Source organism: Thermobia domestica, chromosome 16 (genome assembly GCF_964235325.1).
Source record: "Thermobia domestica chromosome 16, izTheDome1.hap1.1, whole genome shotgun sequence".
Lineage (NCBI taxonomy): Eukaryota > Metazoa > Arthropoda > Insecta > Zygentoma > Lepismatidae > Thermobia > Thermobia domestica.
In genome coordinates, this window is record NC_137469.1 from 136,358,456 (window position 1) to 136,385,521 (window position 27,066).

Genomic DNA, 27,066 nt, shown 5'->3' on the forward strand with positions numbered 1-27,066 from the left:
TTCTCCTTTCAAGGAACTTCAAACATACCTGTGTCGAACAACATTCAAGTGAGTTGTAAACGTTAAAACATCAAAGTCAAAACATTCTTATTGAAATGAACTACACTTATTCATAATTTATTACGCTTCAACATTCACGCTTCAAGATAAGTTGGAGAAAAGCATTAGTAGTCAGCGAAGGTGCAAACTTCCTTTCAGCTAATATTTTGTGTCTGATTAGCGTCGAGTGTCTCGAAAACAATGTGTAACATAAAAATTTGTGGACCGAAGTGTGCGATATGCTGCTCTATTCTTAGCGTTTGGGGAGTAATACAGTTGGTAAGAAGAGTTGTTTCCTCTCGTAGCTATTTACATTTACTTAGGTTTTTTTGTGTATATGTGTGTGTAGTTTAGCCACTATTTGCTCAGGTACAATTGGAATTTGATCATGTGATTTTCTTGTGATGGTCAATCAATATGGATGTGTCTTGACGACATATTTAAAGTAAAACTAAGGCGATATTTTCAGTGAAATTCAAGATTTTTTTTACCACAGCATAAGTAGCAACACACAGAACCCTCGATGGCAGTACCCACATCAATGAGAACAGAAATGTGAACTATTAGCTAACTATAAAACGACTTAACAAGACAACAAGTTTCCTCCAACCCGAATATATAATAATAATAATTTAAACAAGTGAGTATCGTCTCACAGAGTGAAAGTAAGATTTTCAAACTATGCAAATTCAATACTCAAACTTGAAGTAGTGCATCTATATGTATTGGTTACAATTGAGTAATAAGATGAAAGATTTAACCTGTTCCTTGGACGCTGTCCCTTTCTGCTTTTATTCTATGACAATAAGGACTGAAATCAAAACTCGTTTATTTCAACCACTTCCACTTTGAATAAAGAGCTAATGGAGAAGACTTGGGACTGAATCGAATCGATTGTAAAAAGCCGCTTCTTGATATCTTTTACTATTTTTGCTTTATGGAAATCAGTATTGAAACCAGAAATAATACTTAATTTAAACCACTTCCGGTTTCGTTAGAGTGTTGTGGTTAATTATTTATTTATTTATATGAAAGTACACAGGCATACACCCATAACATACCTTGTTGACATACATAATTGAAGGTAACATGAACTTTACAAAGAAGAAAATACTAAAACATGGAAAGACAAAATAGAAAAAGAAAAAATAGAAGTAAAGAATTACAATCCAGCCATAAGTAAAATTATATATATATATATATATATATATATATATATATATATATATATATATATATATATATCAGTGGGTTAACAAACAATGATAAATGTCATTATTCAGCATGGTCATTATTCAGCATTTTGTAAGGAAGTTTAACAAATTTAACTTTTCCATCTGAATATAGGTCTATCCTATCATTTAATTTATTATAGACTTTCAGCATTCGTGTAATAGGGGAATGTGCATGAGTTGAAGGTTTCGACATAGCTATATAAAAGATATTTTGATTTCTGAAGTGATATCTTCGTACACTCAGCACCAAAAAAAAAAAAAAAAAATGCGACAGCTAACGCCGTGCAGTTAGGCTACCCAATATACAACTTATTCCATAATCGTGTCAGGTAAAGAGACCCCTTCTCTCTCTCCTCCTTTCTTCTCATCCATAGAAAAATTAGCTAACAACATGAGCGCAATTCTAATTACAAACTACACATGTATTAGTTCAATAAAATGAAATAACAAAACCGAGATAAAACAAGATTCATGAGTTGATGTAGGGAGAAACTGAAACACATAACAATGAAAAATTGAAACCAATGAATATCTAATACACAGAAATTCAGAAATGAGGCAAAGAGAGAGAGAAAGGAGAGAAGAGGAGAGAAGAAGAAGAAGAAGAAGAAAAGGGAGAACAGATAAAAATGTGGAATTCAAACGAAGTAAGAAAAGAACCTAACATTATAAAGTTTCGTTTGCAGAAATCCAACAGCAATATAGAAATAATGTTTGATTTTACATATTTTTTCAGAACTATTCGAAATAGAGAGGATGCTTTAAACATTCATTATATCACTTTAATAATGAATAACATACTCAATTCGGTAGTGTTCATTGGACGTACTGATCCAAAATATATTCTAATAAACCCAGTAGATAACGTTGGTCATATCCTCCACTACTACTGCAAACTGAACAAAAAAAAATAAATAAATAAATAAATAAAAACGAAACGAAAAGAAAAAGAAAGAAAGAAAGAGAAAATTGAATGACTGCTATTTTACTGCTAAATTTCTATCAGAAATGCCCTATATTAAAAGTGCAAACTGTATTGTAATGAAAAGTTACAAATGTTCGAAAGGAAAAGTTTATGTTCCTCATAGATGTAGCATGTTTCAAATTTCAACGTGAATAAAACATATCGAATTATAGGATGGAAACAAATTTTGAATCGAACTAGTATAAAGAAAATTTTGTTTTCAAATAACCAAAGAGGTTACCATTTTCTAGTCTTTTCCGAAGATTTATCTGTTCCGAACATCCAGCATTAATTTCATCTCTTGCGGATATAACGTAATTTGCATAGATAGAAACACGCTAGAGCTCAAACGGATCATCGAGTCAGTCGGATGATATTGGTTAGGTTATAGACAACCACTGGGTCGAGAATTCAAATCCGTAGTGACCCGATAATTCGACTGAGACTCGGTAACCCGGAGGATTTTACTTATTGTCGATAGAACCTACTCTATTTCGTAGCATTTTCGCCAGCATTTCTGGTCCGATTGAAGCGCCGTGGTGTGTTAAAAGAAAGGGAAAGATTTTGTGTCAAATATCCATGCTCTTCGTTTTGTGTGGGAAATTGAATTGTAGTAGAGAAGAATGAGTTGGAGTCGGAATTCTATTATTAACTTATACTGATTTAAAAATATGAGGAACATCCTTGTTTGTATATACAAAGTCAAATCATGCAGTTTCACTATACGAATCCACACAGAAATTCATTTTAAAAAAATACTTTCACGTTTCATTTATTGTATGTACAGCAATCATTTTCGAAGTGTACTCTTGCATTGTCTGGTGCAGGTTCACTTTAACAGGTCTTCTACAAGACAGCTGGCAACGTGCAGTTTTACTATATGGATTCATAGTAATAGTAGTAGTAGTAGTAGGAGTAAGTAGTAGTAGTAAGAGGAGGAGGAGGAGAAGTAGTAGTAGGTGTAGTAGTAGAGTAGCAGTAGGAGTAAGAGTAGTAGTAGTAGTAGGAGGAGGAGTAAGTAGTAGTAAAAGTAGAAGTAGGAGTACTTAGTAGTAGTAAGAGTAGAAGTGGGTGTAGTAATAGTAAGAGTATTAGTAGTAATAGAAATAGGACGAGGAGTAGGAATGGGTAGTAGTAGTTGGAATAGGAGTAGGGGTAGGAGTAGTAGTGGTGGTGGTAGTAGTAGTAATAGTAGTAGTAGTAGTAGTAGTAGTAGTAGTAGTAGTAGTAGTAGCAATAGTGGGAACGGGTTAGAAGCCCCGAAGGGGTTGGTTGGGTTCTGTTCTCGATACAAAATGGGGAAATTACAGACTTGCCAAAATTTTATGGCAGCTTATTGAAGATTACGTGCATTTCAGGTTCGATTTTAATATATATATTTCTACGTAAATATGCATCTCAGATGTAAGTGCACACCATATTTCCATTACTTATACACTACTCTATTAAAATATTAGAAATTTCTTCTGTAAATTTTATAAATCTATGGATCTGTATAGTAAAACTGCACCGTTAAAAGTCCTCTATATCATAATAAGCATATGCGACAAAGAGCTTTAGAAGAAATAGCGACTGAAATATCTGTTTTTAGTTTTGGAGCCATAATTGCGCTCTTCCCCAGTGATTTGTTTGCCACGTCACGACAAAATGCTTATCAAAATGCTACCGTGTAAAAGCACAATATACTTTCGATACCATAGAATATTATACGAGATTTTTGGCAGCACATCTGCTACGATAAATGTTTCCGTCTAAAACTAGCCTAACAGTACGGTCCCATGAGCCAGTAAAACTTCGTACATAGTGAAGGCCGCCTCTAATTTATATTTATGATTACAGAAAAAGATTTAGACCTATTCCAGGATACAGCCAAAGAAAAAGTAATTGATTCGATTGCCCCATCAAGTGAAGAACTGCGTAAAAAAACTGTCAAAGTAACTGAGGTAACTTCACGATTACATTTAATTATTGTAACTTTTTTTGCGATCTGTTTTGTACTACATATTTATTCAATACAGAAAGTATGATTTTGTCACTTATGTTTTGCAACTGACGTGTTAAGTTTATATATATGGTGAGGCAGGCCGATAGCCAGCTGAAAAATGTAGGGGGATCCCGGCTGAAGTTAGGAGGCCCGATTCAACCATATTATAGTTCATTTGCAAGCCTACCGTGAAAATTTTAGGGGGCAGCAAAAAATTAAGGCCCCCTAGACCCCCTGGAGGACCCGCACAAAGGGCCTTCAACCTGGCCAGTTCAACACTGGACCCAACATTATAACAATTACTACACTGTAAAAAATGAGGTGTTGAAACAACACAAAATGACTACCACTTTATAATGTTACTTGTGTGTTACTTCAGCACCAAGCATATCGCCTTCCGACCATATCAGAAATAACTCGTTACTACCTGAGAAAATTTACATTGGTATTTATCGTTCAATATGAGCAAAGCTTTGCGAAATATATTTGGCACTTATGCCAAGTAACGAATAATGTTCTGTCTTCTGTAATCAGTCACAATAATATTGTTGTAAACCTGTGAATCATTTGACAACAGTTACATAGGCAAAAGTTCTGCCATCTTCTGTTCATACGTGCTAAGACACAAGAATAACAGATAAAGAAAACAGGTGGAAGCACTGCTGTCTATGTAACTGTTGTGAGATGATTCACAGATTTACAACAATATTATTGTGAGTGATTACAGAAAACACAGAATATTATTAGTTACTTGCCATAAATGCGAAATATATTTCGCAAAGCTTTGCTTATACCAAACAATAAAAAACAATGGGTGATATCAATAAAACGGAGAAGTTACTCATTACGCCCAATTTTGAAGTAGTTACTCGCATTGGTATCAATAAAAAGAGAACTGAGCACTAGTCGTCTCGGCTGACCTCGGAGAAGCCCCGCCCTTTTGAAGTAACCACACCTCTATTCTCGAGCCGAGTAACTACTCCGCGTTTGATATCAATCAAAATCAAAGACTCCTCTGTGATGCTAGTAACTTCTCCAAATTTGTGGAGCAAGCTAACTAGGTGACTCCGTGCGAAATATGACAGAGTATATGATTGTTTTGCTATGTAGCAAAACTTATAAATTGCATAGAAATGTTGCAAATGGAGATTACAAAAAACATAGGTTCATGAAAGAAAATGTAGAGTAGTTAGCGCAACATTTTTTAGGAGAATCAACGGAATTTTGGGGTGGTGCACTACGTAATGACGAAAAGATGCGGGTTTTCTTGCTTTACGTGAGTGATCCGGGATTCCAGGTCTGAATGTCAGGGGATTCTGTTGTGGCTCAAAGTACTGTGTCTATGATTATTACAAGTGTAATGGATGCGATTATTGCGAAATCTGAAAATTGATTGTTTCCGGAGGTGTGTGTAATATTCAAACAGCAAAGGCAGAGTAGCAAGAACAATATACATTTCCGGGTGCTATCGGAGCACTTGACTATACACACGTGGCAACAAAGAAACCTAGTATTTTGGAGACGAATACGATAATAGGAAGAGCTCCTTCGTGGCTAAGCGGACAGCGTACATGCCTTTGGCATGAGAGACCCGCGTTCGATTCCCGGCGGGCATAGGCGCCGACTTTGGGGGGCAGGGCACTTTTGGCCCCCCAATATTTAAAGGTGGGGTCCTCGCCCCCCCAATATAATCCAGCTGAGGAAGAATTACCAAAAAGGAGCAAGAATTTCTGTCGTAAATTACGTCATGAATTAAATTCAATATTAAGAACAGACTCCTTATTGGATAATAAGTACAGTTTTCAAATCGGCGTTTAACCCTTTTAGGATTTTCACTTTTTGAGATAAATTTTAGACTTTTACTCAAACAGCTACCGCTTCCTTACTATTTATCGTAGGAACGTGGTTCATGCCTCGTTTTTCTCAGGATAGATCATACTTTCCAACGGTACTACTCTCTTGTCCGTATTATACACCAGAAACAAGAAAACTGAAAAAAAATCATGTTTTTCGAAAAAAATTCGAAATTTTTGTGCTCCTCTGGCCCGGGCCTGGGTTCACGTAGGGATCTGAATCTTTAAAAAAAATACCTTGTTATGTGCATAATACGTGCGCAAAATTTCGTTCTTGTATCTTCAAAACTGAGGTCGGAAGAACTTTTGAAAGTCTGAAGGTGACCCATCTTTTCATTATGTATATAAATATATATACCAAGGTATAAAATATTTTAAAAATGTGCTGTGTCATTCCTATTTAGCCTAGAGTCATGGTTCAAACGCCATTTTCTTCAGTATAATTAGCCTTTCCAACGTTATCACTCACATATCCGTATCATACACCTGAACCAGATAATTAGGGAAAAACTCGGAAGTATTTTTGTAAATCCAAATAAAACATTTTGCCCCTCTGGCCTAGGCCTGGGTTGACGTAGTCATCTGAATTTCTATTCTAATAATACATTTTATGTACATAATACGTGTGCAAAATTCCAATCTTGTATCTTAAAAACAAAGGGCAGAAAAATTGGTGAAAGTCTAAATTTAGGCTCTCTCTTTATACACACATACGTATATACCATGGGTGCCCACAAGGGGGGGGGCTATGACGCAAAGTGCGTCATTGAAATATTTGGGGGGGGGGTAAAAATCTGTATAAATATGTTTGAGGGAGTTAAAAATTAATCGAAAAGAAGATTTTTTTCATGGAAGAACACCTACGGGTAGACAATTGGGGGGGGTGCGTCATGGACATAAGGGGGGGTGGGCACCACTGTGCGTCATTACTATTTAGCCTAGAGTCATGGCTTAAACGTTATTTTCTTTAGGATAACAAGCCCTTTCCAACTGTGCCACCCACATGTATCGTATTCCTGAACCGGAAAAATCGGGAAAACTTAAATTTTACTTAAAAAAATCAGCCCCTCGGAACATTTGCGCCCCTCGTGCCCGGGCTCGGATTCACGTAGAGATCTCAAAAAAATTTGAGAAATATCCAAAGGTACATACAATTCCAATCTGATATCGTGAAAACTAAAGGCGTGAAAATTTTTTGAAATTTGCCTTAAGAAAAAGTAAAAAGTCACGCCCTTCCGCCCCCACTTGGCGCAGCCAAGTTGACCATCCGGTTGCAAAATGTATCTGGGGTGTTCTTTGGTCCATCCTTGACTTGACTAATAAAAGAACGGCTTAAATACCTGTTATACGAGGGTCACTACGAAAGTTCTCAGATATGAAATAACTTACATACTTAAAATCAATTTAACACTTATATTTTCTCAAAGTATTCACCATTACACTGTACACACCTTTGCATCTTCGAAAACCACTTTTGGAAGCAGTGTTGCCAGTCTTTTCTTTAGGTGTTAAAAGTTGATTCTCGTAAGCCACTACAGCTTCTTCAGGGGTGAAGAAACCTCTTCCCACGCATGCGATCTTTGATCCTGGGAAACAGAAAAAAATCACGGGGGCAGGTCAGGGCTATACGGCGGATGAGTCAAAAGTTTCCTCCGTAGATTCTAAAAACTGAATTGTGATGTTGGCCGTGTGTGCGGACGCGTTGTCATGATGAAGCAGGATCCCACGTAATCCAGTTCTTGGATGCTGTTCCCGAAGCTTCTGGAACACTTTTGTTAGGCAAACAGTGGTGTACCACTGAGCAGTAACAGTCCTTTGTTCTTCAAGTGGAACAGTTGCAACATGGCCAGATTTGGTGAAGAAAGTTGCGACCATCTTTTTCCCCACACTTCGCGGTCGCTTCACTTTCGTGGGTGGATTTTCATCTGGAAAGATCCAAACTGTAGACTAGCGTTTATGTTCAGGGTCAAATTGATAGATCCAAGTCTCATCACCAGTAACAATGTCAGAGGCGTGTCGAGAATTGCCTCCATTAAATCTTGCAAATATTTCTTCACACCATTCCACACGCATGCGCTTCTGCTGTTCAGTCAAAGTGTGAGGCATCCAACGAAATGACACCTTCCAGAGCCGAAGATGATCATGAAGAATTTTTGTTACTGCTGGCGATCCAATGTTAACTGTAGATTCAATGTCCTTGAAAGTTGTTTGAGGATTTTCTCGAATCATTTGTTCCACAGCGGCAATGTTTTCATCTGACACAGCTGTTGCCGGACGTCCAGCTCTCTCTTCATCTTTAAGCGATGTCCGGCCTCTTCTGAATTCACCAAACCACCGAAAAGTTGTAGCACGGGAAGGAGCAAGGTCCCCAAATGCCCCCTGTAAACGTTCAAGGCTTTGTGTCTCGTTCAAACCACTTTTGAAATTGTAAAGGATCATTGCCCGAAAATGTTCCCTTTCAAGCTCCATTCTAGACAGCCAAATACTGCTCACATCAACAAACAAGTGAAGGCGATACGGCCACACCGACAAGCGAGGCGAGTTAAAACTTGCTTCGCTTCTTCGCTCTGGATACCACTACCGAACGCAATTGTTGGAATTCAAATACTGTGTCACAACAATGCGTATCTCAAAACTTTTGTAGTGACCCTCGTAGAACCTAAATAAGAGGTCAAAGACAATAGTGTGCCATGGTAACAAAAGTTAACAAAAATCCTTAAAGGGTTAATAGAGCACTGAAGCTTCAACCAACACTATGGTAACACTGATATGAGAAGTGAAGATCAATGTGGTGCAGTGAAGTTCCCAGAATTTGAACTTGAATTTGTTTGAATGCGTTTACACAAATTTGGCTTAGGTCATGAATTTAGCAGCGGAGCGGATACAGTAGACCGAGATGTGGAGGGAAGGGGGCCTTTATCCAGCAGTTGGTTGAAAACGGCTGAGTATGATTATATATTTATTCATTGTTTTGGCCCCCCCAATATTTTCTTCAAGTCGGCGCCTATGCCGGCGGGAGCTCATATGGTTCGGATTCCAAGTTAATCAGTGGGTCCCGTCTCATATAGCCTCGCTACTGAAAAGGACATTAAACTCAAAATCAACTAACTCAACGCTGATAGGAAGGGTGTATACATGAGAATGTATATTTTTTATATTTTTTATGTGAAAGGGAACACGTATGGTGTGGAAAACGCAATCAGATGGACGTGCTTTATGACGTGACTGGCTGGACTATTTAAAAAATGGAAACAAAGGGACCAAGTGTCTGATTTCGTTCTTAAAGCCAAACAATCTTGGACAAGACCTTGGACAACACGTGATATGCACTTGTCGTACTAATCTTGATATTGCTGGATTCCAATCAACATCCATCAGTTCCAAGAGGTTCGTTCCCGTGGTTTCAGTATTACTTTCTTGTTTCCCGTTTTCTTTTTCAAATTCTTCTTCTTCTTCTTCTTCTTCTTCTTATTATTATTATTATTATTATTATTATTATTATTATTATTATTATTATTATTATTATTATTATTATTTTAATGCTCACTCGGATATTAAAGATTCTCTTTTGGATTTGTGTCTCATTTGTAGATGTATTTGATATTTCGTTGCATTTCACTGTACTTGCCTTCAAAGCTTCAGCTTTCCCTCGTTTACTTTCTGGTAACTGTGACTTTGAAAGTACCACTGGAAACTCTTTTATAATATCCACAAATGCACTTTGATTGAAGCTGTCGTTACTACTTGTCCATTCCATGGCGTTTAGGATACAGATGGTGATCAGAAAAATGGAAACACCTGCAGTTAGCAACACGTCAGATGTATCGGTTGGCAGTGGTGTCGTGGCGCCCGCAGCGCCGGACCGCTGGTGGTGGTGTGTTAGGTCGGTCTCCATACTACGTCAGGCTCAGTGGAACAGCAGTGTCCAGTGGCTGCAGCAGACTGAGGTAGTGTAAAATGGGAGACCTCTCAGATTTTCAAAGAGGGCAAATTGTTGGTGCGCGGTTATGTGGAGTGAGTGTGACGGCAGTGGCTACTGTGATAGATGTGTCGCGTGGGACAGTGTCGAAGGTGATGAAGGCCTACACAACACACGGGAAAACCACATCGGGGAAGCGGAACAGTGGGCGGAAGAAAATCATGAGTGACAGGTCACGCCGGGTATTAAAGCGCATTGTCACGCAGAACCGTCGTGCCACGGCGGAGCAAGTGACGGAGGAACTCAATCAGCACCTCCCCCACCCTGTTTCGACAATCACAGTCCGCCACGAATTACATGACACGAACTTACGGGGTCGTGTTGCTCATCAGGAACCATAACGCTTTCGCACGCCGCAAATGGTACGGCGACCATGCAACTTGGACCGTTGAGGACTGGAAACGTGTGATATGGTCGGATGAGTCATCCTTCGCCCTATTCCCAACCACAGGCCGTGTTTATGTGTGGAGAACGCCCAATGAAGCTTATAATCTGCAGTATCTCCGCCCAACTGTGAAACATGGCGGCGTCTCGGTGATGCTGTGGGCCGCCATATCATGGTTTTCATTGGGTCCTGTGGTCACACTTAGCGGACGAATCACTGCCAAGGATTATGTCGCAATTTTAGGAGACCACTTGCATCCTATGGTCCGGATGTTGTTCCCGGACAATGACGCCATCTTCCAGGATGATAATGCACCCATTCACACAGCTGGCGTTGTTGCAGCGTGGTTTGAGGAACATCGGGATGAAGTTCAACACCTCCCCTGGGCCGCCCAATCCCCAGATCTCAACATAATTGAACATCTGTGGTCCGTCTTGGAAACACGACTCCGGCGACGATTTCCACCTCCATCCTCTCTCAGAGAACTGGCCGATGCACTGCACGAGCAATGATGTAAAATTCCACTTGCTACCATTCACGACCTCTATGCCTCCATCCCACGTCGCATCAAGGCTGTTCTGAAGGCGAAAGGTGGCCCGACACCATATTAATCTGGTAAGTTGCAATTTCGTTCAGGTGTTTCCATTTTTCTGATCACCATCTGTACTTCGCCATAAGTTACCCACAACGAAATGACCGCCCAACAGATCGAAAAAATGAGTAACCACTTCTTTTATTGATGCGACTCAGTGCTACGTGCAGAGGAAGCGCGAGTAAACTTTCATAAATCTGGAGCAGACTAGACCTGAGTAGTGGCTTGTTTTATTGATACGGAATTGAGGGAGGAGATTACTCCAGGTGTAGTTACTCCGATTCTCGAACAGGACTTCTCAGGAGTAGTTACTTATTTTTATTGATATCACCCAATGTAAATACTCACAGTCAGTAACGAGGTATTTGTGATATGCTCTGAAGGCGATGTGTTTGATGTTGAATTGACACACAAGTAACACGCTAAAGTGGTAGGCATTTTGTGTTGTTTCAATACCTCATTTTTTGCTGTGTAATGTGGTCAGCTTAGTTTTGACCATTTCTTGAACTGCCCATCATCATATGTGATAAAATACAACATAGTATGATTTCTTTCAGATTCTCACTCATTCTCATCTCTACCAATTCTTCCATCATCACTCACTTGCCTTAATGATCCGTCTCCCTTAGCCTAAAGGGCATAATTGTGGGACGTTAAACTGAAAATTTTCATTTGATTTCTTTCAGGTTCTTCTGGGAGTTTTCTTTTACATAAGGAGTGTAGCTTTAGCAGAGGATCTTGGAGGTATAAAAGGGCATTTCGAGAACATAGACGATTTCTACAAGGCAGCAGACGACGCGTATCAAATGGTATGTACACTTCTTATTAATACTGTTATTTTTATTACTAACTTAGTATTTATTTTTGGATGAATAATTCAGAGTCGGACTAGACAGGGTAGCGAGGCGGAGATCTCCGCTTGCGCCCACTCTGTTATGGCACCCTTTTGTCACAATAAAATAGCAAACAAGCCTTAGTTGTACTAAACTTTAGAAAATGTTAGTTAATATTTCCATTATGGTCTTTATTCACAGTTATTGCAGGTGTGCGTACATTATTTAAAGGCTATAAGCTGTCAAGTCCCCGTATTCTCTTCCTTGCGGGTGCCAGCACTGTCATATACTCTGGATGTTATGTTGTAGCTCGGTCTGATCTATTTTTGTCACAAGTAGTCTTGTGACTACCGTATTGCTCGAGACTCAACGTAAGCGGGACCTGTGTGTTCTGTAAGAATAAAGTTTCTGGATATGATATCAAGAAGTACAGTTTAATAATGATCCGTGCACTGCAGGAAATAGCCACAGCCAGCCACAGAAGTAATCCCCCCCTAAGGGCTCTAATTCCATTACTTCGGGTCCAGGTCTTTTGCAGTTGAGAGAACGCCTAGACAGATGCAACCCAACTTACACGTAACTTTTCTCGGCACTGACAGCAGTTGGTAGCACTGAGTCAAGTCTGTATGGAAGTAAAATTGTGAGTATATGACGCACAAAACATTTCTCCATTCTGAGATCAACCTCTCTGGTTCAGATCGTGTTGTCCGATGAACATCATATGTTAATCTCAATATTGCTGTGTATGTAATGTATTTTCTCATTATTTGCTGTATATTCAAAGAAATAAAAACACTGATCACATATGAATCAGAAAATGCTTGAAAGTAGCTGAAAATATCAAATCTAGAACAACTACTGGAAATAACTTTGTAAATGATTGCCTTCATTGAGAGATCTTCTCCAATTCTCCTCATTCCAACATCATCTTCTTTCTGGAGGAGAGATCTTGGTTATCACACTGAGTATGCCTTGAAATTGAAATTGAAACAAGAAAACTTGAAAAGGCTTCAGCCTGGACGGGACTCGAACCCGGGTCCACCAAACAGAAGTTCAATGCGATAACCACTCACCCACCACGCCATTTAAATTTCCACCCAAACTAATACCTAGTTAAAATCGTTTCATGGAAAAATATAAACAAGATACTCAAATATAACAAAAACAAACAAATATAAGCAAAATATAAATAAAAATATAAATAAGAAAATATAAACAATTTGTGTGTATGTCTTAATGACTTACTCGAGATTTCCTTGTTTAACTCAAAAACAAGTTATATAAACGTTCCTCAATGAGGAAAATATCACGAAACGTTCTTCAAGTTGAGGCTACGCCATTGGTAGATACATCCCTTGTGGGGGCAGGGGGCAACTGCCCCCCCAGAGAAGCTCCACGCCGCTCGAGGGAGCCCATTTTGAGACAAAATTTTCTTACTCCATATACGATACGAACATGAAATTAGAAATGAAGCACCAAATCGGGTCGCTACATTACATAAACAAAACAGCACACACAAGGTAAATAGAACAAGAATAAGTCTTGGACCCATTTCAGTAAAAAATGTCTACTATTAGGGGCTTTATAAATAATATTTATTCGTATGGCTTTGAGATTTATCAATATTGACCAGAGATGTGCGTCTACGCGTAAAAGACGATAGTTTACGTTTACGTGTCAACTATGCGTAGACAATGTAAACAACGTAGACTATGTAGAATATGTCAACAACACGTAATTTAATATGGCATCGTGGAGAATAAAGGAACTTTATTTTGTCGTTACCTTGCGAAATTGCTTACAAAATAAAATGCCTAGACCAGCGAATAGTAACTTTCGAATATTTAGTTTCGTCTTGATGAAGGAAAATGAAAAATATTATGCATTTTGTAAAATATGCAAGTGAGAATTAGTTTTGTAAATTTCATTATAAAAGCAGTGCTCGAAGTGGAAAATCTAAGGAAGTGGTATGTGCAGAGCAGAGTAAACATACAGAGTAGATAATTCCCTCTACTTTTTATATGTTAGTCGTTTCCCTAATCTTTCCCTGCACCGAAGCAAAACAACTGAATGAGGAAATATGAACAAACGAGCAACGAAATTCTTCCTTACATTTGATAGTGGTTGTCTACATAGTCTACACGGGAAAAGGTGTAATGTAGATTACGTATAGATTACAGTAGACAATCGCATAGACGTAAAATTATAGTTTACAGCACATCACTGATATTGACCCTTAATGATTTTGTCATGTATGAAATGGGTCCAGGGAGTAACTAACGAAACCGCAGACTTTGCCGTGCGGGAAGGCCCACAGGCTCCGGTGGGCCCATAAAGATTTAGAGAAAGTTGGAAAGAGGGGACTCAAGAATCAGAAGAACAACTTTTTCTAGGGATCCCAAATAAGCTTATTAATGCTTGCACACCCTCAGAAAAATCTAAGTTACGGCGCTGGTCATCAGTTGCAGGGATTGTCCTGACATTTCGTCTTTTATATAAATTCTAATTTCCAAAGAAGAAAAGACGACAGAAATTATTTTCACATTCTTTAGATTGCATCAACACGTGTAGAAATAGACAGTTCTATGTTTATGTTCCATAACTACTACTTTATTTTCTTATGTTCATATCAGGAATTTGTGGCAAATTGAGGCCACATGATCATGAGGCTGCTGATCATGAGGCGCAATCCACTAGGGGTTCGAATTTCTCTAAAGAGCAAGGTCAGAATTTTAATTGTCCTCAGTATTTCTGTGTTCGTGTTCCGGTAGTGTTTGGAATACGTCGAAAGGACTTGAGGTGCACGTTGAGAACGATACTCCGATTGGGGCGATTTGTTTAAAAGAAATTGTGAAAGCAGGAAACTCCCATTGCAGCTACTTGGGTTCAAATCCCGTCGTAGCAATTATTAATTTTTTGAATGGGAAGATAATGTTTATGTACTTGGAATTGTAAATGTTATTCCTTTACTATTATTATTTTATTATTATTATTATTATTATTATTATTATTATTATTATTATTATTATTATTATTATTATTATTATTATTATTATTATTATTACCGCAATAGAAACAAAAAGTAACATAGTCGAAGGTATGCATAGGAACAGAAAAGATATAGATTATGTCAGATGTTTCTTAGGTTTACACATGAACGCAATAGTATTATTACGCTGATAAAAGTAGTGCATTTTGTTTCGGCCTTCTTCTATATAGAAAGGTGATGTGACATCTTAAATAGGATCATTCCCGTGACTAGCGTTGTAAGTTCGATCGCAATTTGCAATTTATGCATTGCTACGAACAATTCCTTGGAATTCATTTTTGGCCCATACTACAGCAGTAAGGACGTGCTTTACCCTTATGTATTCATCAATTCTTGTCCAAACACGTTACTTCCCAGATGGTTACGAATGAAGTTGATACGGATGATGTAATTTTGTGTTGTTAGCATTTCACCTGTGAAGGAGGTCGTCTCAACTCTTACAAGGAGAAGGCACACTTTGGTAAGTGCACTTCGGCGCCACTTTTTGCGAGGTGGTAGTGCACATTTAAAAAATTAATATTACAAACTGGGAGAGCGCAATGGCCAAAAATAACAAAGAAAAACCGTCTTAAAATTTTCTACTCGACGCATATATCGTTCGACGCGCGAGTTTATGAAGTGACGGCGTGGCGGAGAGAAAAATCCGCCACTCATATGCAAAGGATCCTTGGTTCGATTCCCGTTCGAGTCAAGCTTTTTTGTTTTTGCTTCAACCAATAAAGTAGCTATTTGTAATCATAAATAAAATATTAATTCACTATATGTTTATAATGAATAAAACAATAGAAATTTTCAAATCACTTATAAAATATTTCTTTGTTCCATGTTAACTAGCAAGAAAATTTAATCTATTCCGTAAATATATTGATATCACGAGTTATATTATGGTTACGACTGTCGTTGTGTAATAAATGTTCTTGACGCTTCGTGCCTACATCTGTTGAGTGTGTGCGAATTACAAAGGAGTTGAAGGGGGAATCCCCTTTGCTAATACTAGATGTTGCTATAACCAAACGAGATTTCCCCCTCATTCTCCTTGTAATTAGCAAACTGCCAACAGATGTACACACGAAGCGTCAAGAACATTTTTTACACAACGTCTGCGTTGACAATGAGATTTACGGAATATATTAAATTTTGTTCCTAGTTAACATGGAACATTGAAAGATTTTACAAGTGATTGAAAATTTCTGTTGTTTTAATTCATTATAAATATATGATGAACTAATAGTTTACTTATAGTTACAAATGCCTACTTTATTGGTTGAAGCAAAAAATAAAAAAATTGACTCGAACAGGAATCGAACCCGGGACCCTCTGCACTTCAGTCCAACATTCTTCTGACTCTGCCACGAGATGACTTAATAAATATGCGCGTTGTGCAATATATGCGGCAAGTAGAAAAATTTAAGACGGGTTTTCTCCGTTAGTTTTGCCCACTGCGCTCTCCCAGTTTGTAATGTTAACTCTTTAAATGTGCATTAACACCTCGCAAAAAATGGCGCCGAAGTGCACTTACCAAAATCTGCCTTCTCCTTGTTAGACCCAGAGAAATTGAATATTTTTCATGCTACTATACATCAGGAGTATCAGTTTTGTAGATTGTAAATTTTACTGAATTGCCACACCCGGAATCGAACTCTGGGAGAAGGAAAAAATGGAGCTGTAGTGAATTCAGTAATTACACCCTTTTACGATTCCAGTGTAATAATGCTGAAACTTTCTGATTTCAATAATGATAAAATAGTAAAGTATTATTCAGAAAGAATAGTCCAGAGAAGTCAACTTTAAATTGAGAACTCATATGCACGGAGGCACTGCCATATGCTCTCGCCTCGGGCCCTGATTTTTCACGGCACGGCATTGGGCAGATACTTATATTGATTGGAATCTGGTGTTTTTACAGTCTACAAAACTGATACTTCTGATGTATAGTAACATGAAAAATATTCAATTTCTCTGGGTCTAAGAGTTGAGACAACTTCCTTTAGAGGTGAAACGCCAATAACAAAAAATTACGTCACCTGTATCAACCTTCGTAACTGTCTGGCAAGTAACGTGTTTGGACAAGAATTGATGAACACATAAGGGCTAAACACGACCTTACTGCTGTAGTATGGGCCAAAAATGAGTTCCAAGGAATTGTTCGTAGCTAATAGTGATCGAACAAATTGCTAATAGTGATCGAACTTACAATAGGTATCGCTAGTTACGAGAATGATCCTATTTAAGATGTTACCTCACCTTTCTACTTAGGAGAAGGGCGAAACAAAATGCATTACTGTTATCAGCCAACAAATCTTTATATTCCATTTCTTGTCATAAAATGATAATTCTATCTGTAAATACATAAACGGAATAATATTATTGCCTTCATGTATAAACCTAAGAAACATCTGACATAATCTATATCTTTTCTGTTCTTATGAATACCTTTGACTATGTTACTTTTTCTTTCCATTGCGGTAATAATAATAATAATAATAATAATAATAATAATAATAATAATAATAATAATAATAATAATAATAATAATAATAATAATAATAATAATAAAGAATAACATATTTACAATACCAATTACATAAACATTATCTTCCCATTCAGAAAAATTAATAATTACCACGACGGAATTTGAACCCAAGTAGCTGCAATGAGAGTATCCTGCTTTCACAATTTTTTTCAAGAAATCGCACCAACCGGATTATTGTTCGCCACTGGCACCTCATCTCCTTTCGACGTATTCCAAACACTACAGGAACACGAACATAGAAATACTGAGGACAATTAAAATTCTGACCTTGCTCTTCAGAGGAATTCGATTCCCTAGTGGATTGTGCCTCATGATCAGTAGCCTCATGATCATGTGGCCTCAATTTGTCAGAAACTCCTCACATGAATATAAGAAAATAAAGTAGTAGTTATGGAACATAAACATAGAACTGTCTATTTCTACACGTGTTGATGTATTTTCTTCTATGGAAATTAGAAGTTGTATTAAAGACGAAATGTAATGTAAATTGGGAAATCCCTGCAACTGATGACCAGCGCCGTAACTTAGATTCTTTTCTGGGGGGGGGGCTTTTGTGTGGGAGACTCGGGTTCAATTCCCGGCGGGAGCTCATGTGGTTAGAATTCCACGTTAATCAGTAGGTCCACGTCTCATATAACCGCTGCTAAACGGGACGTTAAACTCAAAATCACCTCAACTCTTTTCTGGGGGAGGCAAGCATTAATAAGCTTATTCGAGCCCCTAGAAAAGTTTATTTCTAATTATTGGGCCCTCTCTCTCCAACTTTCTCTTAATCTTTATGGGCCCACCGGAGCCTGTGGGCCCTCACGCACGGCAAAGTCTGCGGTTTCGTTAGTTACTCCCTGGGCCCATTCTATACATGACAAAATTATTAAGGGGACAATACTGATAAATCTCAAAGCCATACAAATAAATATTATTTATAAAGCCCCTAATAGTAGACATTTTTTACTGAAATGGGTCCAAGACTCATTTTTGTTCTATTTACCTTGCGTGTGCTGTTTTGTTTATGTAATGTACTAGCGACCCTATTTGATGCTTCATGCCTAATTTCATGTTCGTATCGTATACGGATTAAGAAAATTTTGTCTAAAAATGGCCCTCCTCGAACGGCGGGAGCTTCTCTAGGTGGCAGTTGCCCCCTGCCCCCACAAGTTATGGCTCTGCCAATGACGTAGCCTCAACTTGAAGAACGTTTCGTGATATTTTCCTCATTGAAGAACGTCTATATAACTTGTTTTTTAGTTAAACAAGGAAATCTCGAGTAAGTCAATTTCTTATTTATATTTTTATTTATATTTTGTTTGTATTTGTTTGTTTTTGTTATATTTGAGTATCTTGTTTATATTTTTCCATGAAACGATTTTAACTAGGTATTAGTTTTGGTAGAAGGTTAAGTGGCGCGATAGGTGAGTGGTTAGCACGTTGAACTTCTGTTCGGTAGACCCGAGTTCGAATCCCGAAGAGGCCGAAACTTCTCAAGTGTTCCTGTTTCAATTTCAATGCGTACTCAGTGTGATAAGCAAGATCTTCTCTTCTATGGAAAGAAAAAGATGTTGGAATGAGGAGAATTGGAGAAGATCTCTCAATGAAGGCAATCATTTACAAAGTTATTTCCAGTAGTTGTTTTAGATTTGATATTTTCAGCTACTTTCAAGCATTTTCTGATTCATATGTGATCAGTGTTTTTATTTCTTTGAATATACAGTAAATAATGAGAAAATACATTACATACACAGCAATATTGAGATTAACATATGATGTTCAATGGACAACACGATCTGAACCAGAGAGGTTGATCTCAGAATGGAGAAATGTTTCGTGCGTTATCTCTCACAATTTTACTTGCATAAAGACTTGACTCAGTGCCGAGAAAAGTTACGTGTAAGTTGGGTTGCATCAGTCTAGGCGTTCTCTCAACTGCAAAAGACCTGGACCCGAAGTAATGGAATTAGAGCGCTTAGGGGGGAAATTACTTTTGTGGCTGGCTGTACATCCAGTGATTTTGATGGACATACTAAGGCTATAGCAAGAAATTTACGAGACAAATGAATGAAATTCGGAACACTAAGAACAGCAGCTCTTTACACAGAGCTATTTGAGCTTACAACATCAACTTGAAAGTACTTTTTACAGTCCCCAAACATGGCCTACTTACCAGTATAAGAAATGGTCCAAACATTAGCAACAGGTTTGAAGTCACTCAGAGATAAATTTTCTTAGCCGTATGGAAACGTTAAAATGTTTTCGGAAAATCTTAACAGATAATTTGAAGAAAACGAACTTCATCTCAGGTTAGATGCTCATTTTGCAACAAATAGAATTCGGCTTAAAAAGTTTTTTTTTTTTTTTTTTTTTGTTTTAAGAAAAAAATAAAAACCGCTCTGATGAAGACTCGTCTTTGCAAGAAGGCCAGTAGAAGGAGTCTCATTCCAAGTGGAAACCTTCTGCAGAATTTGTGACACGGCTTTAACAAGTGTTGAGAAGAGGTTTGCTCCAAATGAACATTTAATGAAAGATTGTACCTGTTTGGATCCAAAGAGATTTTAAGAAATAAAGACAAGTGGATTACCAGATGGACAGTGGGGGATCTAGAAGGTAAACACTGGTGGTGGTGAGGAGAGCCAGAACCCAGACTGTGATAGGTATATTATGAGTTCAAATTTTTCATAGGTCCGGCAGAAGTTTCCACGTTAACTCTCTCCCGATGGATATTATGGCTAGGTTGGGCGTTGAAATTGTGGACCTCAAGTATTACTTTACACATTGCATAAGAGAAAAACTGCAACTGAAACTAAAGGGCTACCTAATATTTCGAAATTGTCCAAAAGGAATAAGAGACAACGCTTACTATAAATTTTCAAAAATACGTAAGTAATAATTTCAATTACTTTTGTCACTCAAAAAACCGGGGGCCTAGGTCCCCCGGCCCTGAAGATATTAACAGAAAATACAGGCGTGTGTAAAGAAATCCTGTGACACGATCTCAAACACTTTGCTATCCATTACAAAGATTACCTCAAGAATCTGAAGGATACTGCTACTAGTGACTTCGATGTGGTTCAGTGCCCAGCTGATTCTGGAAATGAAGGCGAATGAGATGAAAACAAAACGAAAAATCTGGATCAGCTGAATCCCCGCGCTTGTAAACCGGGTTGCAGACTCCGTGTATTTACACTCTTGTATGAACCGACTTTAAATTAAAGCACTTACAGCAATTTATATAGTTTGTACAAATATGTTATGACTACTAACTACCCAAGTAATATGTGAATGCATATTTTCTAAGTTTAAAATCATTAAATCAAAATTGAGGTCAATTTAGGCACTGGCGTCGTAGCTTTTTAAATTTGGGGGGTTGGGTGAATCAAATTCAATATTCTCTTTCCGACAAAAGTTATATGTACAAATATATCAAACGTCCCCCCGACCTGCCCCCCCCCCCCCCCGCTGACGACATGCGTGATTTAGGGCAACGCCTGCTGGAAAACTTAATGCTCCTTGATGCTGAATATGTCCAGAATTTTTTCTGTAGATTACGGTGTTATTATAAGCGAAATAGCAGTATGCTCAAGAGATCATAAACGATTACTAATGTTATAAAATTTAATATAGTTTGCAATTGTACATAATGGTATTTTTTTTTCTTCTGTTTGTGATGGAATAGGTAGGGTACTGCTAATTTTTCTATCCTACATTCATATTTTTGTTGTAACTATAAAAGCAAAAATGTTTACATTAATTTGTTCATGAGACGCCCCTTTAAGTTTTCATCTCCGCCTAGCTCTGACAGCTCCAGTCCGACATTGGAATAGTTTGTAAGTTTGATTTTAGGCAGTCTTAGAGATTCTTCATGAAGACATAAATGCGAGGAAATTTGTTAATTTATTTGCTTTATGCCATTATAATATGCACAGTATGTGTTGTCTGCCATCCTTGACTACATTTCGAAGTGTAAAAGCTATGTTCCGTTTTTTATTGCGTTCGTCAATATCTGGAACGCAAGAGGAACGAATCCGCACTCAGTGAAGTCCCAACGATATGTGAACCCTGGTTAGTAGTTGTATCTTTATTTAAACGAATAGTTGTGTACAGTGGCGAAACGTACTATGAGGCTCTGAGGTCCGGCCTACCCTGTTTTCTATCATATATTTTCTTTGTCTTTGGTTTCTTATAAAATAAAATCAATACTTCAACACTTCGTTTTTTTCGGTATCAAAATAGCAGGTTGGAAACACTTGAAGACCCTTCCATCTGAGCCTCACCAGCTCGCTAGACAGGTTTACGGGCTATGCTGCTTCGGGAGCGAAGCTATTATCGCTGGGGATTGCACTCATTGTTGGGAAGGTGCGAAGGCTCGCCTCGGAGAGTTTAGTTTTACTGTTGAAGGCATCTTTCAATGCTAATATGTTATAAAATGATTTCCTTAACACAGAGTAAAAGTTTCTGTGTACAATTATGTGTTTCTATTAGTGATAATTTGTTTAATTTAGGTATATACTCTCAGAAATTATTCAGAGTAGCTGTTTTCTTTCTTACATTGGGAATGGACCATAATAGCTTGTAGAATATAAATCTGATACATTAAACATATATATAAATTTACCGAACGCTACCGTAAGGATAAAATAGTAGACTAATATTTCTTTGTAATTTTAGAGGAGTTTTCCATTTCATGGAATCAGTAAGGTATTTACGATGTTTCGGGGGACTTTGTTTGTTTTGGAAGGAGCTTTGCTAACTTTATTCCTAGAAATTTGAAAATTCTGAAATATATGTTAAACAATAAAAAGTAGCGATAAAATTTTGGTGAGTGCTTAAGCCCGGAAGCCACCCCTTAAATATATCACTGCATAGATACAATATTAAATACCTTGAGTTGATTCAAATGAAGTTCCTTCTGAGCACTAACATTTCTAATGAAAACATTATCACGTGATGCATTAATTAAATGCAATATTGTACTTACTTCAAAGTGGGAGATGCAAGTAACAAACGCTTATCCAAGAAATTTGACAGCTAACTGTAAGCATGTGCTTACTTTTTTCTCTCCCTTCATTTTTAAATATGCAGGAAATGAAAACAGCAAGTGAGGTGGAAATTCCCCTCATCCCTGCTCCAAATCCAAGACACAAGAAAATATGATCAATTCAAAATATTTATAATGGAGCTAAATAGGAATATTCCATTAAGCATTGCTTGTTTTTCTCCATGTAAATATTTATTGAATAATAATAATAATAATAATAATAATAATAATAATAATAATAATAATAATAATAATAATAATAATAATAATAATAATAATAATAGACTACTCTCCGTCTACTTTTGCATATATATTCATTCTTATTTGTTAAATTAAAAGAAAAACTGCTATGTATACATGCACATAAATTTAACTCTATACAGTGTTAGAAATACAGCTAAGAAAGTTCTTTAAAATAGATATATTTGGTAGTTTCTTTTCTTTAACTCAATAAGGAAAATAGAATTCTGAATATAAGTCTACATACTTTATGATACATTAAATGTTATTTGTGTTATTAGTTAATCGGGCCTACCCTACTTTGGGGATTACGCTTCGCCACTGATTGTGTATGAGCTATTCAATCGTGTCGTAATATGGGCAAAATTTGATGCAAATCTGTAACATGCGATCTTACTTTTTTCATTCGAGTCAGGGGCGGATCCAAGACCGACTTCTGGGGGGGGGGGCGGTGGGTTGTCATACTGCTACTTTTAAGGGCTCCAAACTTTGGGATGGGTTTTATTTATATATAGTCTATAAAATAAGAAAGCTTCCTCTTCTGGAGGGGGGCGATCGCCCCGATCCCCCCTGGATCCGCCCCTGATTCGTGTGAACCAGTTGATTACTGTGAGGAATATACAGATGCTATAAAATGCAGAAGAAAAACTGTTAGCTAAGAGTCGAATCGTGTGTTCTAGGGTTATTTTGAGAGGAGAGAGTCGTTTTCTCCGAAAAATCGCTCAGTGATCGGGCGGAGCAGTGCGTTGGACTCTTGAAAGATAGTTATGGTTTAAATATTACAGCAGGGTGTATATCGGTCACAAGTCACGAAAATTAATAAAAAGTCACGAAGTCAGAAAACGGTCATGAAAATCAAGAAAAAGTCAAAATTTACCTTTTGGGTCACGGTTTTTTTTCATGTGTACAAAAATAAGTATAGACTGGAAAATTTTGTTCTACAAAATTTCAAAATTCGCCATCAAAAATGTATGTGGTCGGCTTTAGACCTTACTAAATCGCAAGCAACGCATGCTTCTATCGCATGCATGAAAATTCGGCCCAATTTGCACCTAAATTCGCTCTTGAGAATGTTACTAGATTTTATAGTTTGGGAAAGAAAGGGTCACGAAAAAGTCACGAAATTTCAGTTTGGAATTTCAGTAGACACCCTGTACACGGAAACGCACTGATTCAGACAAAAAAAAAAAAAAGTTTATGTTGAATTTAGTTTGTTGAAAGAATTGTTGCAATTACAGTTACAGGAATTTTGATAGATTGGTTACAACAATGATTTTAGAAACAGTATTGATTAATCACACTAACTGAATGAAAAAAAAGAATATTCGTTGTTACAAATAATGATTTAAAATTCTTAGAATATTCATTAACAAAGATGAGCAATTTTTAGCTCAACACAAGTTGTGGCAAGTAAGAGCATAACTGAGTTGTGTTTGGTGTAGTGTTGTCGAAACGTTTGTGTTCTAAGCCGTTGAGATTTTCTAAAACGATTCTTTTGTTACACTTGTAAATTTTTTAGCAAAGCTTTCAGACTGAATTCTTTGTGTGGATTTTTAAAATATTTTCATTTATATGATCGATCTGATTCACGCATGATAGCATTTTCTACCGGATCTGAAAAAAAAAAAAAAAAAACTTAACCATACTTGAAATTCATTGCCGGGTCCCTGTAGTTTTTTTCTTTCTTTTACTACTCCAGTTCTGACGCAGTATTGCAATCACACTCTTGCTAGACCATTCCTTCTATACACGTTAGACAATCCCTTTAATACATCAACAAATAGGCAATTTCGTTCTCTGTGCCCACGAGAATGCCTAGATACAATGACTTCTTTTGCCATTCTGTCATATCTTTGCTTTGACCCATCTTGACGAGCTGTTTCCATATTGCGACCGACACACTCACTCTGCAATGGCCATGTGTTAGTGGTGATGGGTCATGGATAAGCATGCTTGTTGTGTTATACGCTTACGAAACATAGTCACTGATTTTGAGGGAACAACACCGGTTGAAAGTATTTGATAACTAGCTGAAATAGCAGCTCTTCGCACGGACAAAATAGTTTAGCGAAAAGTATTGGAACCTTTTCCCCATGTTAAGATATGCATGTGGAGTAAATTTGGAATTTAATAGCGTCGGAAATGTCATTATCTTATCTCAACGACCCAAAAACTATGCATTGGACACTCAATATCGGTCATTTTTCTTGCCGAAAATGTGATAAAAATAGACCAGATCCCTCATGTACCAATAATCATCTAAATCGATGCAATGATCTAGGGGGAGTTACCCTCAAGTATCGTTATATTTACTTTTATTAGTATAACGAAAACCTTGAGACGAATGTTCAGATCCAAGAGGGACGGAAATGAGGAAACTTCGTAACGAGGAACTACATAATTTATACTGTTTCCCTAACATTTGTTAGACTCATTATCTAGGTAAATGTAGAAGGCTCAAGTAGGCAGGTAAAGTAGTCAGAATGGAAGAAAGTAGAAACTCTTTCAAAATATTGACTGGAAACCGAATTGGAAAACCCATTAGGAAGACTTAAGTACATATGGAAGGACAATATTAAAATGGATCTCGCAATACAATATATAATAGGAATACATAATAGGCATACATAAGTTGAAACTGGATCCAGTTGGCTGACAGAAATTAATGGAAATCTTTTATGAATGTGGCGTTGAAGCTTTGGGTTCTATGGGCAATAAAGCTAGTTTTAGTTACCAGTGAGTGGACTTCTCTAAAGAAAGAAAGAAGGGTTAATTTTAGTTGCAGGTGGCTAGTGTGCTTACGAAAGTGTCGAAATCCATATGAGAAACTGAAATGACAAATATTTCCTTTAGTTTATGGACATTTCTTAATGTACAATACAGTACTCAGTCCATTTAAATATTTTTTTTCTCTCTTTCAGGGTGCCTATAACTGCTGGATAGCAGCTGGAATATACGTTGTGACACTACTTCTATCATTATGTCAATATCGCAGCAATAAACGCCTTGTCAGATAACTTGGTTTCAGAAGCGAGTCATGTTACTAAAAGTATATTTAAAAAAAAAAAAAAAAAAAAAAAAAAAAAACCTTATGAAAGTTAATTTTGTTTGCAGAATGGTTTGGAAAGTTTACATGTAATTTTAATAGATATACAGAACGTATTATAAAGTGTGCCGAATGTGTTCTTTAAAATATATTACCGACGATATTGTAAAACTGATGTCATTTAACTCTAATACGGTGGCTTTAGAAAAGACAATAAATAGCAGGAAGTTTATGTAAATTTGAACAACTTATGTAGTATAATTTATACATACAAAGTCAGGCAATAAAGTGTGCAAACTCGTCGTAATAAAAGTGTTTACAGTTAGTGAAATCACTGTGGTAGCTTCCTAGATACTCCATTTGAGAACTGTGCACTGCTACCACTGCCTACTCCATTTTCAAAGTAATCTCTGAACACGTGTCGTGAAATGACATTCTGAGCTCCCATCGTAGTCAATAAAAAACTAATCATTGCAAAATTTCTCTTATCTTTGGAAAGGGATAAAAGTCTCTGCAGATAGATTAGGTAAATAGGGAAGATGTTATAGTACAATTTATCGTTTTTTCGTTGGCCTAATTGAAACTCTAACATTACCAATATACATTTTACTTTCTCGGCGGATAGCGGATAAAATTACAGATGCGTATGAAAAGATAAAAAGAAAAGATCATGTTAAGGAGCACTATTAATTACGTATTGACTACTTACATTAATAAGAAGTATTTAGTACCATTTGGAGTTAATACTAAGACTAAGATATTTACAATTATTATGTTAGAAACTATTTTTGAAACCGTAATTGTTGTAGAACGAATAAGCTACATATATCTGTTCTCTGTCAGTGAGGATGGACATGTTCGAACAGCGATCAATAGCGTATGTTGCGAATACAATATTTTGTATATTCGCAAACTTCCAACTATGTGAGCTGTTTAATACAGAAGTGTTGCAAGTTAACTTTTGTCTTTATCCTTTCCCAGAAGCTTTACCTCATTTTATTTTGTGCATAACTGTTACACACTACATCTAGCTTCAGAGCCAACAGGTAGTGACCCACATGATAAAAGTGTATTCAGTCAGATGTTTCAGAGTTCATGTTTTGCGGCCTTTTCTTGTTCACAGGTATTTGTTCTATGATTCTGAGCAAGCAGAAACATATTTGTACCCAGTAGCGTACGCAGGAATTTATTTCGGGAGGGGTTCAAACTCAATATGAGGGTATTTTATATTAAAATTCCTAAAATGGCCCTTAAAATTAGGCTAAACTTACACAAAAGTCGAAATTTCGGGGGGGGGGGGGTCCG

The 27,066-nt window shown here is 37.1% G+C and overlaps 1 protein-coding gene across 1 annotated transcript; it reads left to right on the forward strand.

Annotated features, from left to right (window-relative positions):
* Positions 1-26,729, forward strand: LOC145673448 (ribonuclease kappa-B-like). Its single transcript, XM_081743158.1, has 3 exons — positions 1-318; positions 11,718-11,840; positions 25,637-26,729. The coding sequence occupies exons 1-3, from the start codon at positions 241-243 to the stop codon at positions 25,730-25,732; spliced, it is 297 nt and encodes a 98-aa protein (XP_081599284.1). The 5' UTR covers positions 1-240; the 3' UTR covers positions 25,733-26,729.
* The last annotated feature ends 337 nt before the right edge of the window (positions 26,730-27,066 follow it).